Here is a 15,428-nt window from a genome sequence, read left to right on the forward strand (position 1 = left end):
ACGGCAGTTTCATCCTAGCGCGCTAGCATGCAGCGCTGCTGTATGTGGGCCAACGTGTGGCGGTATCTTAACTCTGCGTTTGTGTTAGCCTTCAATTATTCGCTAATTGTGTTAGTCTTGAATCTGTCAGGCTCCTGATATAGCTACCTGAATGAATATTTTCAATCGCTATGGTTCCTATTTTGATCTGAAGAAACGTCTGTCTTTTCCCCCGCAGGTTCTACATGGTTCTGATCCAGGGCCTCCAGATCTCTGACTTCATCTGCAGGCCTGTGCTTTCCAGCATCATCCTCAACTCCTCCTCTCTGTTCTGCTCCGACCTGAAGGGCGTCAACGTGGTGGTCCCCTACTTCATCTCAGCTCTGGAGACCATTCTGCCAGACAGGTGACCATACAAAATATATATATATATATTATGTACAATCCTCTAAAACTACCAAATGTGAACCAGGCTTGATGTTGAAAATAAAATCTCAATTTATTTATCACGTAAACAAGATACAGCAGATATAAACAGTACAGAGAAATGCTTACTTGAACGCTTTTCCTAAAAAATGCGAAAGCTAAGTCAGATTTAAAAAAAAAAATAATAATCACACATGAATAAACAATTTAGCTGTTTAATGATTGGGGTACAATGACGAAAAACCAGACCATTCTGGTGCTGTGACCATCTGTTGTCCAGGGGCTAATAATATCTGTAATGTTAGCTAATGCCATTTAATGAGAATTCCTTGAGCAACCATAGCAATACAATTCAGATAATTTCTATGCTCTAGAAATTCTAATTATAGGATACTGTCCCCCTCTGCAACAGGGAGCTGTCTAAGTTCAAGCTGTACGTGAACCCTACTGACCTGAGGAGAGCTTCCATCCACATCCTACTGGCCATGCTGCCGCTCCCACACCACTTTGGCAACGTCAAATCCGAGGTATGGAAAATGTTGCGTTGTTACAACCTTGGCTTTTTTTTAAGTGTCTGGTGACTACATTACATCATCTAGTCTAGTAAACATGCTTTTTAATATATATTATTTCCCAATACACCTTGATAAGAGTGATAACCGGGCGGCAGGTAGCCTAGTGGTTAGAGCGTTGGGCCATTAACCAAATAAGAATTTGTTCTTAACTGACTTGCCCAGTTAAATATAATGTGGTGGACACCAGTTCTGTTAACTTCAGTTGTAGTTATGTTGGCTTGATTTTGTGTTGTGGGTAGGGCGATCAATAGATTGACTGATTTGATTGATGTGTAGGTTCTTCTGGAGGGGAAGTTCAGTGATGATGATGGGGCACCCCACGACCAGTCCCTTTCCTTCCTGTCCCTGAGGCTACGTCTGGTCAACGTCCTCATCGGAGCCCTGCAGACAGAGACGGACCCCAACAACACCCAGCTCATCCTAGGTCTGCCACTCAGTACCATTCTCTCTCTCTTCCTCTCTCGCTCTCTTGTCTTTTTTTTGTGTCCCTTACATGTATTAAATCAAAATGTTCATCCTTTCAGGTGCAATGCTTAATATTGTTCAAGACTCTGCACTGTTGGAGTCCATAGGTGCACAAACTGAAACGGTAAGGCCTTTAGGATTTCTGTCGGTGTTGATATAAACCGAACTACCGTCGTTGACTCAAATAAACAAATGGCTCAATGGAGTTGAATTTGGAGGCTTTGCTAATGCGCTCTGTCTCCCTGTGTTTGTATGGTACCAGGGCAGTGTGGATGGGAGCCACGCGGGTCTGAGGGGCCACAGCCGCACCAGCAGTAGCTTCAGCTTTACTAGCGGGGGAAGCACTGGCACTGAGGCCACCAGCCCAGACTCAGAGCGCCCGGCCCAGGCGCTACTGCGGGACTACGGTAAAGCTAGTCCATTAAATTATAACTAGCTAGCTTGAGTACGATAACCATTACTATGATAACTGATTGTAGCCACGTCACAGACTACAATAAGGACTTACTACATACTAACTAGCTAGCGATAGCACAATTGCTATATCTACTGTTACTATGATAACCGATTGTAACCAATAGCCATTTTCACACGCAGGCTGCGTTAAGGTCAGACTAGGCATGCTATGTATTGTTTAGCACGATAGCCATTACTACAATCATTTTATTTAGCCTATTCATTTCACTCAGATGTTGAATGTCGTTGCTGTTTCCATTCACAAGTACTGACACCTGGTCAATGTTCTAGAAATGCATCTGTCTCAATTAACAACACTGTATTTGTCCATAGCCAACGTGGTGAAAGTGATATACAGAGTTAAAAAGCGCTGGGTAAAAATGATCTGTATGTGATGCAAGTACTACACTTGTTTGCTGTGATGCTGTGCTACCGGTCTTGAACTGGAAAAGACTATCCCTCAACACTATATTTGATATGACTACATGTGATAAAGTTCTCTTAAAAATACATTTATTTTTTTCCTACTGTGTGAATTCTGTTTTCACCTGTTGAGTTTAACGCTTACTTCCAGTTTCACACTGCATCTGATATTTCACATGATTAGTGTATCTTCTGTGTGCTGTGTTATGGCAGGCTGCCACATGATCAGATCTTATTGAGGTCATTATTCAGATAATGTGTAATGGGGTGGTCCATCTGTGCTGGTGGTGGTGTTTCGGGGTTTACATCCTCTAGCTTTTACAGATACTGCGGCGGGCCTCCTGGTGCGCAGCATACACCTGGTCACCCAGAGGCTCAACTCCCAGTGGAGGTCCGACATGAGCATCTCATTGGCCGCCCTGGAGCTGCTGGCTGGCCTGGCCAAGGTGACAACAGAACAACGCATGCTAGACCTAACTACACTAAACTAAACTAGACCTAACTACACTAAACTAAACTAGACCTAACTACACTAAACTAAACTAGACCTAACTACACTACACTAAACTAGACCTAACTACACTAAACTAGACCTAACTACACTAAACTAGACCTAACTACTGTACACTATCCTAACACAAGCTAGACTTTACTTCGAGATGAAGTTGGAGTATACTGAACTTCAATATACTCCAACTTTCCTTTCCCACCCCATCTCTAACCTAAGTACCCAAAGACATCCCAGCTTTAACATGACTTAACACACACCCCAACACACAACCTACCTTCATTACGTATAAATCCATTACCGTAAATTCCGGACTATAAGCCGCAACTTTTTTCTCAGGCTTTGAACCTCGCGGCTTAAACAATGACGCGGCTAATATATGGATTTTTCCCGCTTTCTATTTTTTTGCTTCCAAAAATACACATTCTGTGACGTGCTCAGTTTTTTGGCGGCATGAAGCTTTCATTAGACCAATGAAATTTCCGAACGGCTTTTTTGTTTACTGTTTAGATTAAATCGAGCGCTCTCAAACTTCATTCTGATTACGGTAGTCATTTTGTCACCCTCATCATGGCAAAGACACAGAGAAATGCATATGATGCAGCTTTCAAGTTGAAGGCGATTGATCTGGCTGTTGGAAAAGGAAATAGAGCTGCTGTACGGGAGCTTGGTCTTAATGAGTCGATGATAAGATGTTGGAAACAGCAGCGTGAGGAATTGACTCAGTGCAAAAATACAACTAAAGCTTACTGCTAATTAAAAAAAAAATTGTTACAAGCCGTGTTTCGTTAAAGCCTATTTATCTTTGTTCCAAGCCGTGTTTCGTTGAAGCCTATTTATTTTTGTTACAAGCAGTGTTTTTGTTAAAGCCTGTGTAAAGTTCATTTGTTTCAATGTACTGGTAGGCACCTGCGGCTTATAGACATGTGCAGCTTATTTATGTTCAAAATAAATAAAAAAAATGAATTCTGTGGGTACAGCTTATATTCAGGTGCGCTTAATAGTCCGGAAATTACGGTATATTGTTATTATCACCACTGCACATGCTGAGACTTAACACCAGTCCACCACACCAGACCCAGCCACTACCCAACTTCCACCCAGCTGTAAAACACTCTTCTGCAAGGGATAACCCTTAATAAAAAGATAACACATTGAAAAGGAGTGTATTAAGGCTTAGCATCCACCAAACCACTGTACATACATATCTAAAGTGTGTTTTTGGCTCTGTGTCCTCAGGTGAAGGCGTGTGTGGACTCTGCGGACCGTAAGCGTGCCGTCAGCTCAGTGTGTGGTTACATCGTGTACCAATGCAGCCGGCCGGCCCCCCTTCACTCCAGAGACCTCCACTCCATGATCGTAGCAGCCTTCCAGTGTCTGTGTGTGTGGCTGACTGAGCACCCAGACATGCTGGATGAGAAGGTCGGTCACCTCAGTCTAGACTGGATTCCAAACCAGATTGTAAAAGTAAAAGGATTTAGCAGATGGCCATATGCTGTCTGGACAGTAGGGTGGGGAAAAGTCCTTGTCTTTTCTTGTGTTCACACCTGCACATGTTTTCTTCCTGGCACTGATTCTGCTGATAGCAGCTATTTTAAAAGAGGGTTTCCTTGTGTTATGAAACTAACAAGTAGCTTGCTAATATTGATACCCTCGCTAATTCTAGGGATCTGTAACCTGATTTAAGGTGTGTATGTGAGAAATCAGTGTATGAGGACTGTGTTGTATGTATATGTGCCCAGGAGACTGCAACCTTACCTCAGGTCCAGAGCCACCTAGCCCAAGCCTATTATTGTTTGTTCAAAATGGTGACCGATATACACATACAGTTAAAGTCGGAAGTTTACATACACTTAGGTTGGAGTCATTAAAACTCGTTTTTCAACCACTCCACAAATTTCTTGTTAACTTCTTGGGGCTATGTGGGACGCTAGCGTGTCACCCGTGGTGCACCCTATCAACAGCAGGTGCATTTCAAGAGCGGCAAATTTGAAACCAAATAAATGTCAAAATTCAAATTTTTCAAACATACAACTATCTTACACCCTTTCAAAGATAAACATCTCCTTAATCTAACCACGTTGTCCGATTTCAAAAAGGTTTTACGGCGAAAGCATAAAGTTAGATTATGTTAGGAGAGTACATTGACAATAGCTGTGTGTAATGTTTTGTCAATTCAAAGACGGGCGTCACCAAAACCATAAAACCAGCTAAAATGATGCACTAACCTTTTACAATCTCCATCAGATGACACTCCTAGGACATTATGTTAGACAATGCATGCATTTTTAGTTCTATCAAGTTCATATTTATATCCAAAAACAGCGTTTTACTATGGCATTGATGTTGAGGAAATCGTTTCCCTCCAATAACCGGCAGTCAAGTCAGCACCACAAATTAAATAATTAAAATTAGAAAACATTGGTAAAATATTATATTGTCATTTAAAGAATTATAGATTTACATCTCTTGAACGCAATCAACTTGCCAGATTTAAAAATAACCTTACTGGGAAATCACACTTTGCAATAATCTGAGCACTGCGCCCAGAAAAATATGCTTTGCTATACAGACAACGGCCATGTTGGAGAGATCTAAAATCGAAAATACTATGTAAATAATCCATTACCTTTGATTCTCTTCATCAGATGTCACTTCCAGGAATCCCAGGTCCATAACGAATGTAGTTCTGTTCAAAAAAGCTCATCATTTATATCCAAAAAGCTCCGTGTTGTTAGCACATGATCTAAGCCAGCCGGACTTCTCGTCATGAACGAGGGGAAAAAATATTTTTACGTTCGTTCAAACATGTCAAACGTTGTATAGCATAAATCATTAGTGCCTTTTTTAACCAGAACATGAATAATATTCAAGGTGGACGAATGCATTCTCTTTTATAACGTATTGGAACGAGGGTACCCAACATGAACTCGCGCCAGAGTCTAATCGGCCATCACCGTTCCATGGCTCTTGTTCGGTCAGATCTCACAGTAAAAGACTCAAAACACTTTGTAAAGGCTGGTGACATCTAGTGGAAGCAATAGGAAGTGCCAAAACATTAATCAACCCCTGTGTGTTTCAATGGCATAGGCTTAAAGGTAATTCAACACATCAGGTATCCACTTCCTGTCAGAAAATGTCTCAGGGTTTTGCCTGCCAAATGAGATCTGTTATACTCACAGACACCATTCAAACAGTTTTAGAAACTTTAGGGTGTTTTCTATCCATATATAATAAGTATATGCATATTCTAGTTACTGGGTAGGATTAGTAACCAGATGAAATCGGGTACGTTTTTTTATCCAGCCGTGAAAATACTGCCTATAGTTTTGGCAAGTCTGTTAGGTCATCTAGTTTGTGCATGACACAAGTAATTCTTCCAACAATTGTTTACAGACAGATTATTTCACTTATAATTCACTATATCACAATTCCAGGGGGTCAGAAGTTTACATACACTAAGTTGACTGTGCCTTTAAATAGCTTCGAAAATTCCAGAAAAAATGTAATGGCTTTAGAAGCTTCTGATATGCTGACATCATTTGAGTCAATTGGAGGTGTATCTGTGGATGTATTTCAAGGCCTACCTTCAAACTCAGTGCCTCTTTGCTTGACATCATGGGAAAATCAAAGAAATCAGCCAAGACCTCAGAAAACAAATTGTAGACCTCCACAAGTCTGGTTCATCTTTGGGAGCAATTTTCAAACACCTGAAGGTACCACGTTCATCTGTACAAACAATAGTACGCAAGTATAAACACCATGGGACGACGCAGCCATCATACCGCTCAGGAAGGAGACGCGTTCTGTCTCCTAGAGATGAACGTACTTTGGTGCAGAAAAGTGCAAATCAATCCCAGAACAACAGCAAAGGACCTTGTGAAGATGCTAGAGGAAACGGGTACAAAAGTATCTATATCCACAGTAAAACGAGTCCTATATCGACATAACCTGAACGCCTGCTCAGCAAGGAAGAAGCCACTGCTCCAAAACTGCCATAAAAAAAGCCAGACTACGGTTTGCAACTGCACATGGGGACAAAGATAGTACTTTTTGGAGAAATGTCCTCTGGTCTGATGAAACAAAAATAGAACTGTTTGGCCATAATGGCCATCGTTATGTTTGGAGGAAAAAGGGGGGCGCTTGCAAGCCGAAGAACACCATCCCAACCGTGAAGCATGGGAGTGGCAGCATCATGTTGTGGGGGTGCTTTGCTGCAGGAGGGACTGGTGCACTTCACAAAACAGATGGCATCATGAGGAAGGGAAATGATGTGGATATATTGAAGCAACATCTCAAGACCTCAGTCAGGAAGTTAAAGCTTGGTCGCAAATGGGTCTTCCAAATGGACAAGCATACTTCCAAAGTTGTGGCAAAATGGCTTAAGGACAACAAAGTCAAGGTATTGGATTGGCCATCACAAAGCCCTGACCTCAATCCTATAGAAAATTTGTTGGCAGAACTGAAAAAGTGTGTGCGAGCAAGGAGGTCTACATTTACATTTTTGTCATTTAGCAGACACTCTTATCCAGAGCGACTTACAGTAGTGAATACAGTAGTGAATACATACATTTCATTTCATGCATTTTTTTTGTACTGGCCCCCCATGGGAATTGAACCCATAACCCTGGCGTTGCACACGCCATGCTGGCGTTGCAAACACCATGCTCTACCAACTGAGCCACAGGGAACACACAGCTGGCGTAACTGAGCCTACAACCTGACTCAGTTACGCCCGCTCTGTCAGGAGGAATGGGCCAAAATTCACCCAACTTATTGTGAGAAGCTTGTGGAAGGCTACCCAAAACGTTTGACCCAAGTTAAACAATTTAAAGGCAATACTACCAAATACTAATTGAGCGTATGTAAACTTCTGACCCACTGGGAATGTGATGAAAGAAATAAAAGCTGAAATAAATCATTCTCTCTACTATTATTCTGACATTTCACATTTTTTAAATAAAGTGGTGATCCTAACTGACCTAAGACAGGGAATTTTTACTAGGAGTAAATGTCAGGAATTGTGAAAAGCTGAGTTTAAATGTATTTGGCTAAGGTGTATGTAAACTTCCGACTTCAACTGTATACTAAAAAGGACATGTCCAAAACTAAGGATTCAACCCAAAACCAAAGGCCACATGGCCACCAAGAAAATAAAAAACTGCAGCCTCCTGGCTCTGCAAGCTTGCACACTAATCATCTCCCCATTGCCTCCACCTGTGGGCTTAATAAGGCTTAACACTCACCACTGACCCGGTTGGTGCTGCCACCTGGGTATGGTGTGTGGAAGTGTATCCTGGTAGTGTGTTGCCTAACTGTGCTAACACTAAACTACCCACCATATCATAAGTATAACACTTGCAATAACTGAGATATGTGGTTGTTTTCCCCCTGCTTAACCTAGTGGGATGCACTTACTGCAAGTAGCTCTGGATAAGAGGTTCTGCTAAATGACTAAGATGGAAAAATGTGTCATAACTAAACTTTTACCCAGTAAAAGGGCTTTGGCAGTAGGTCTATACTAATACATTGTGTTTTATTCAACAGCAATGTGCCAAATGGCAATATGCTTTGTGTTAAAGTGGATTTTAGAGTAGACTAAGTTTTTGTATACACTACCGTTCAAAAGTTTGGGGTCACTTAGAAATGTTCTTGTTTTCCATGAAAACATACATGAAATGAGTTGAAAAATGAAGAGGAAATATAGGGTTAGGTTATAAATAATGATTTTTTTATTGAAATAATAGTGTCCTTCAAACTTTGCTTTTGTCAAAGAATCATCCATTTGCAACAATTCCAGCCTTGCAGACCTTTGGCATTCTAGTTTTCAATTTGTTGAGGTAATCTGAAGAGATTTCACCCCATGCTTCCTGAAGCACAGCGCACAAGTTGGATTGGCATGATGGGCACTCCATTATAGACAGAATACCAGCTGACTGCTTCTTCCCTAAATAGTTATTACATAGTTTGGAGCTGTGCTTTGGGTCATTGTCCTGTTGTAGGAGGAAATTGGCTCCAATTAAGTGCCGTCCACAGGGTATGACATGGCGTTGCAAAATGGAGTGATAGCCTTCCTTCTTCAAGATCCCTTTTACCCTGTACAAATCTCCCACTTTACCACCACCAAAGCATCCCCAGACCATCACATTGCCTCCACCATGCTTGACATTTCTGCGTCTCACTAATGTTGTTCTTTGTGATCCGAACACCTCAAACTTAGATTTGTCTCTCCGTAACACTTTTTTCCAATCTTCCTCTGTCCAGTGTCTGTGTTCTTTTACCCATCTTAATCTTTTATTTTTATTGGCCGGTGTGTGATATGGCTTTTTCTTTTTTCTTTGCAACTCTGCCTAGAAGGCCAGCATCCTGGAGTTGCCTCTTCACTGTTGACGTTGAGACTGGTGTTTTGTGGGTACTATTTAATGAAGCTGCCAGTTGAGGACTTGTGAGGTGTCTGTTTCTCAAACAAGACCCTCTAATGCACTTGTCCTCTTGGTCAGTTATGCACTGGGTCCTCCCACTCCTCTTTCTATTCTGGTTAGAGACAGTTTGTGTTGTTCTGTGAAGGGAGTTGTACACAGCGTTGTACGAGATCTTCAGTTTCTTGGCAATTTCTGGCATGGAATAGCCTTCATTTCTCAGAACAAGAATAGACTGACAAGTTTCAGAAGGAAGTTATTTTGTTTCTGGCCATTTTGAGTCTATAATCGAACCTACAAATGCTGATGCTCCAGATACTCAACTAGTCTAAAGAAGGCCAGTTTTATTGCCTCTTTGAATAGAACAACAGTTTTCAGCTGTGCTAACATAATTGCAAAAGGGTTTTCTAATGATCAATTAGCCTTTTAAAATGATAAACTTGGATTAGCTAACAACGTGCCATTGGAACACAGGAGTTCCATTAAAAATCTGCCGTTTCCAGCTAAAATAGTCATTTACAACATTAAAAATGTCTACACTGTATTTCTGATCATTTTGATGTTATTTTAATGGACAAAGAATGTGCTTTTCTTTAAAAAACAAGGACATTTCTAAGTGACCACACACTACCGTTGAAAAGTTTGGAGTTAAATATGTGTAGCGTGATGCCTGTGTTTGACGTGCCTCTCCGTCAGGACTGTCTCATGGAGGTATTGGAGATTGTAGAGCTGGGTATCTCAGGCAGCAAGTCCAAACAGGAGCAGGAGGTGAGACACAAGGGAGAGAAGGAGCACAACCCCGCCTCCATGAGGGTCAAGGATGCAGCAGAGGCCACCCTCTCCTGGTGAGGCTCTAAATCCAGCACAATACACTAAACACCTTGGTTGTGTTCATTAGACACCAATTGGAAGGAAACTGGTTGATACAGTGTGGGACTACCCAGACTTGTCCAATAAGAAATGCTGATTTTTGTTCTCTGTTTCAAAAGGTTTTGCTACAGTGTGCTCTAAAAGAAACGACTGTGCATTTATGCTCAGAATTACACATGGTCCATTAATAACTAATAAAACAAATGACTGTTTGTTGGTCCCATCTGGGGATCAGTCTAGACTCTTTGAAACCACTGTCTGCATCTGTCCCTCCCTCCCTCCCCTCCCTCTTGTTGTTGTCCAGTATTATGCAGGTCCTGGGGGCCTTCCCGTCACCAAGCGGCCCGGCCTCCACCTGCAGCCTGCTAAACGAGGACACTCTGATCCGCTACGCCCGGCTCAGCGCCACTGGGCCCAGCAACTTCCGCTACTTTGTCCTGGACAACTCAGTCATCCTGGCCATGCTGGAGCAGCCACTGGGCAATGAGCAGAGTGAGTGTGGGGCGTGTAAAACCATTTTCTAAAGCAATAATTCACTTGGGTTATGATTTACTGTGGTACTAGCACGGCTGTGGTGGTAGACGGTACAAGGCGAAGACTGCAGCGCAGCCTTGTTTATAACCACAATAAGTCACCCCCCCTCATGTATTATTGCTTTAGTAACGTTGTCCTTTATGATATTGATGATTGTTGTTGTTCTTTATATTTATTTACAGGTTGTAATATTGTTGTATTTGATGTTTTTGTTGCTCAATTGGACTCATCTTGTAAAGTGAACAGTTAAGTACTGAGACTGATTCATAAATGCAAATAGGATAGTGTCTTATGACAGCGAGTAGGCATCTCAGTGGCAGGTGGCTAGTCAGGTGGCCATTTTGGCTCGAACTAGTAGTTGGTTTCACTTTCACTGGGAGCCCGGTGTAAAAAAAAAAAAAAAATGTAAAATGTAACTGCTTCTGCTGTCTTCTCAGACCCCAGCCCGTCAGTGACGGTCCTGATCCGGGGCATGGCCGGCCGACATGCTTGGACTATGCAACTCTTCCACCAGCCCAGAGGAGCACGGGCCAACCAGAGGGTGAGAGGAGTTGGCCCACTGTGCCACCTTGGTCTGCCAGTTAGACACACTCACTCCGTACTGTGCTGGCGCTGATATTGTTTCAGATCGGCTCAGTAACAGTATTGGAGGATCTCTTGCACACGAGTATTATTATATAAGGCGGCGGTCATCTATTCAAATAGGGAAATGTTAGCAATAGAACTGCTAGCATACTAAACTAATAGAGCAACTCCAGCACCACTAATGGAGCCAACTCCAGCACCACCATCCAACAGCAGAATAGAGGCATTCACCAAGAGCAGGCACCATCTGAAGCTGTCAAGATTAGAGACGACTCTCTTTTTTTTAATCTTTTATTTTTTTTATAACCTTATCTACTTTTTTTGTCTATAGACTGCACGCTGTGAATGTGTACAAGATGGCCTAACTACTTTTATTTATATATATATATACACACACACACACACACACACACACACACACACACAGAGAGACACACAGTGCCTTGCAAAAGTATTCATCCCCCTTGGCGTTTTTCCTATTTTGTTGCATTACATCCTGTAATTTAAATTGATTTTTATTTGGATTTCATGTAATGGACATACACAAAATATTGGTGAATTAACCAAATTGGTGAAGGGAAATGAAAATAATTACTTATTTAAATAAGTATTTTTTTTTTAAATGGAAGTGGTGCGTGCATATGTATTCACCCCCTTTGCTATGAAGCCCCTAAAGAAGGAGGGCATTAATCAGAGAGGCAACAAAGAGACCAAAGATAACCCTGAAGGAGCTGCAAAGCTCCACAGCGGAGATTGGAGTATCTGTCCATAGGACCACTTTAAGCCATACACTCCACAGAGCTGGGCTTTACGGAAGAGTGGCCAGAAAAAAGCCATTTCTTAAATAAAAAAATATGCAAACACATTTGGTGTTTGCCAAAAGGCATGTGGGAGACTCCCCAAACGTATGGAAAAAGGTACTCTGGTCAGATGAGACTAAAATTGAGCTTTTTGGCCATCAAGAAAAACACTGTCTGGCACAAACCCAACACCTCTCATCACCCCGAGAACAAAATCCCCACAGTGAAGCATGGTGGTGGCAGCATCATGCTGTGGGGATGTTTTTCATCAGCAGGGACTGGGAAACTGGTCAGAATTGAAGGATGGTGCTAAATACAGGGAAATTCTTGAAGGAAACCTGTTTCAGTCTTCCAGAGATTTGAGACTGGGACAGAGATTCACCTTCCAGCAGGACAATGACCCTAAGCATACTGCTAAAGCAGCACTGGAGTGGTTTAAGGGGAAACATTTAAATGTCTTGGAATAGCCTTGTCAAAGCCCAGACCTCAATCCAATTGAGAATCTGTGGTATAACTTAAATATTGCTGTATACCAGCGGAACCCATCCAACTTGAAGGAGCTGGAGCAGTTTTGCCTTGAAGAATGGGCAAAAATCCTAGTGGCTAGATGTGCCAAGCTTATAGAGACATACCCCAAGAGACTTGCAGCTGTAATTGCTGCAAAAAGTGGCTCTACAAAGTATTGATGTTGGGGGGCGCTCAAGTTTTCTGTTTTTTTTGTCTTATTTCTTGTTTTTCACAATTATTATTTTTTTCAATTATTAAAGTTCAAATCTTCATCTTCAAATCTTTACACATGTTGTGTCAATCAAATGATACAACCCCCCCAAAAAATCTATTTTAATTCCAGGTTGTAAGGCAACAAAATAGGAAAAATGCCAAGGGGGTTCATACTTTCGCAAGCCACTTTGTGTGTGTATATATAATCTCAGCAAAAAAAGAAACGTCCTCTCACTGTCAACTGCGTTTATTTTCAGGAAACTTAACATGTGTAATTATTTGTATGAACATAACAAGATTCAACAACTGAGACATAAACTGAACAAGTTCCACAGACATGTGACTAACAGAAATGGAATAATGTGTCCCTGAACAAAGGGGGGGTCAAAATCAAAAGTAACAGTCAGTATCTGGTGTGGTCACCAGCTGCATTAAGTACTGCATTGCATCTCTTCCTCATGGACTGCACCAGATTTGCCAGTTCTTGCTGTGAGATGTTACCCCACTCTTCCACCAAGGCACCTGCAAGTTCCCAGACATTTCTGGGGGGAATGGCCCTAGCCCTCACCCTCCGGTCCAACAGGTCCCAGACATGCTCAATGGGATTGAGATCCGGGCTCTTCGTTGGCCATGGCAGAACACTGACATTCCTGTCTTGCAGGAAATCACGCACAGAACGAGCAGTATGGCTGATGGCATTGTCATGCTGGAGGGTCATGTCTGGATGAATGTCTGGATGGAAGGGTACCACATGAGGGAGGAGGATGTCTTCCCTGTAACGCACAGCGTTGAGATTTCCTGCAATGACAACTAGCTCAGTCCGATAATGCTGTGACACACTGCCCCAGACCATGACATACCCTGCACCTCCAAATCAATCCCGGTCCAGAGTACAGGCCTCGGTGTAACGCTCATTCCTTTGACGATAAACGCTAATCCGACCATCACCCCTGGTGAGTCAAAAATGCGACTCGTCAGTGAAGAGCACTTTTTGCCAGTCCTGTCTGGTCCAGCGACGTTGTTGCCGGTGATGTCTGGTGAGGACCTGCCTTACAACAGGTCTATAAGCCCTCAGTCCAGCCTCTCTCAGCCTATTGCGGACAGTCTGAGCACTGATGGAGGGATTGTGTGTTCCTGGTGTAACTCGGGCAGTTGTTGTTGCCATCCTGTACCTGTCCCGCAGGTGTGATGTTCGGCTGTAACGATCCTGTGCAGGTGTTGTAACACGTGGTCTGCCACTGCGAGGACAATCAGCTGTCCGTCCTGTCTCCCTGTAGCGCTGTCTTAGGCGTCTCACAGTACGGATATTGCAATTTATTGCCCTGGCCACATCTGCAGTCCTCATGCCTCCTTGCAGCATGCCTAAGGCACATTCACGCAGATGAGCAGGGACCCTGGGCATCTTATTTTTTGTGTTTTTCAGAGTCAGTAGAAAGGCCTCTTTAGTGTCCTAAGTTTTCATAACTGTGACCTTATTTGCCTACCGTCTGTAAGCTGTTAGTGTCTTAACAACCGTTCCACAGTTGCATGTTCGTTAATTGTTTAGCATGGGAAACCTTGTTTAAACCCTTTACAATGAAGATCTGTGAAGTTATTTGGATTTTTATGAATTATCTTTGAAAGACAGGATCCTGAAAAAGGGCCGTTTCTTTTTTTGCTGAGATGTGTGTGTGTGTGTGTAAAAGGGATTATTTAAGTGTGAGTTTTGTTGTGGTAAGTGTTTACTCCAGCAGTTAATACTAAACAGTAAAGAATACACCACTGTTATTAATACTAAACACAACTGTATATAATAATTCCTTGCTCTCCTACAGCAGGTGTTTGTCCCTGAGGGCCGCCCAGCGCCTAACAATGACGTGGGGATTCGCTACACCGTCAAGCAGAGGCCCTTCCCTGAGGAGGTGGACAAGATCCCCCTGGTCAAAGCCGACGTCAGCATCCCAGACCTGGACGACATCGTTAACAAAGAGGTGAGAGGGACTGAACCGCATCACGACCCCAATAGTTAGGATACCATAGGGTCAAGTGTCAAAACTCTTGATAATCCTACTTTTCTTATCCTCTCCTTCACGACTAACAATTTGAAAGTACCTTGATAGGTTTTCATATTAGTTCTTTCACCTATCCAGTTCTTTCAACTATCCATGGTCATGAAGGAAGGAAAGAATGCAAGTAGAGGAGGGTAGTTGAGTGTATTCGAACACAGTCCCTATCAGTGCTAAAATGTAGTGCAATATGAACTATTTCTAAAGTGAATGACTTTTTAAGAGAAACTTTGGCACAGAGCATAAAGAGAGTAAAAGGTGTTTATGGAGGCTTTATGGAGACTTAATATTATTTGGGTATATTGTTGTTGTGGAATCAAGTGTCTTCTATGAACTGACAGGATGAAGCGAGTGTGACATACACACTGAAGAATAATCACCCACACGTGAGTTGTCCCATTTTTCAGGAGTCCGAGGCAGGTCAAAGGTTAACCAGATCACTGATGGGATGAAAGGGTGGAAAATGGAGAATACTCACAATATGTTACTCCCTAACTATCTAATCTGGGTTACTGGGGGCTCTATTATATCAAAGCCAGAACACTGTGTTGTTTTGATATAATTATGCCACTCAGATATTAATAGAGCCCTTAGACTAACATTGATCTGTTCTTGATTGCAGT

General features: G+C 42.3%; 1 protein-coding gene across 11 annotated transcripts in view; it reads left to right on the forward strand.

The window, feature by feature from the left end:
• LOC106572185 (ral GTPase-activating protein subunit beta) overlaps window positions 1-15,428 on the forward strand; it is a 40,357-nt gene that overhangs the window by 14,818 nt on the left and 10,111 nt on the right. For 4 of the 11 annotated variants that reach the window (XM_045696029.1, XM_045696031.1, XM_045696033.1 and 1 more), the window contains 12 exons: window positions 218-385; window positions 818-932; window positions 1,257-1,404; window positions 1,505-1,569; window positions 1,708-1,852; window positions 2,640-2,770; window positions 4,072-4,254; window positions 9,948-10,096; window positions 10,426-10,613; window positions 11,093-11,196; window positions 14,575-14,730; window positions 15,147-15,191. In XM_045696029.1, coding sequence (XP_045551985.1) covers window positions 218-385; window positions 818-932; window positions 1,257-1,404; window positions 1,505-1,569; window positions 1,708-1,852; window positions 2,640-2,770; window positions 4,072-4,254; window positions 9,948-10,096; window positions 10,426-10,613; window positions 11,093-11,196; window positions 14,575-14,730; window positions 15,147-15,191 — 1,597 coding nt within the window. The remainder of the gene's footprint in view (window positions 1-217; window positions 386-817; window positions 933-1,256; window positions 1,405-1,504; window positions 1,570-1,707; window positions 1,853-2,639; window positions 2,771-4,071; window positions 4,255-9,947; window positions 10,097-10,425; window positions 10,614-11,092; window positions 11,197-14,574; window positions 14,731-15,146; window positions 15,192-15,428) is intronic. The other 7 variants (XM_045696032.1, XM_014146115.2, XM_045696035.1 and 4 more) reach the window with 5 other exon arrangements.

This window comes from Salmo salar, chromosome ssa15 (assembly GCF_905237065.1).
Source record: "Salmo salar chromosome ssa15, Ssal_v3.1, whole genome shotgun sequence".
NCBI classification, from domain to species: domain Eukaryota; kingdom Metazoa; phylum Chordata; class Actinopteri; order Salmoniformes; family Salmonidae; genus Salmo; species Salmo salar.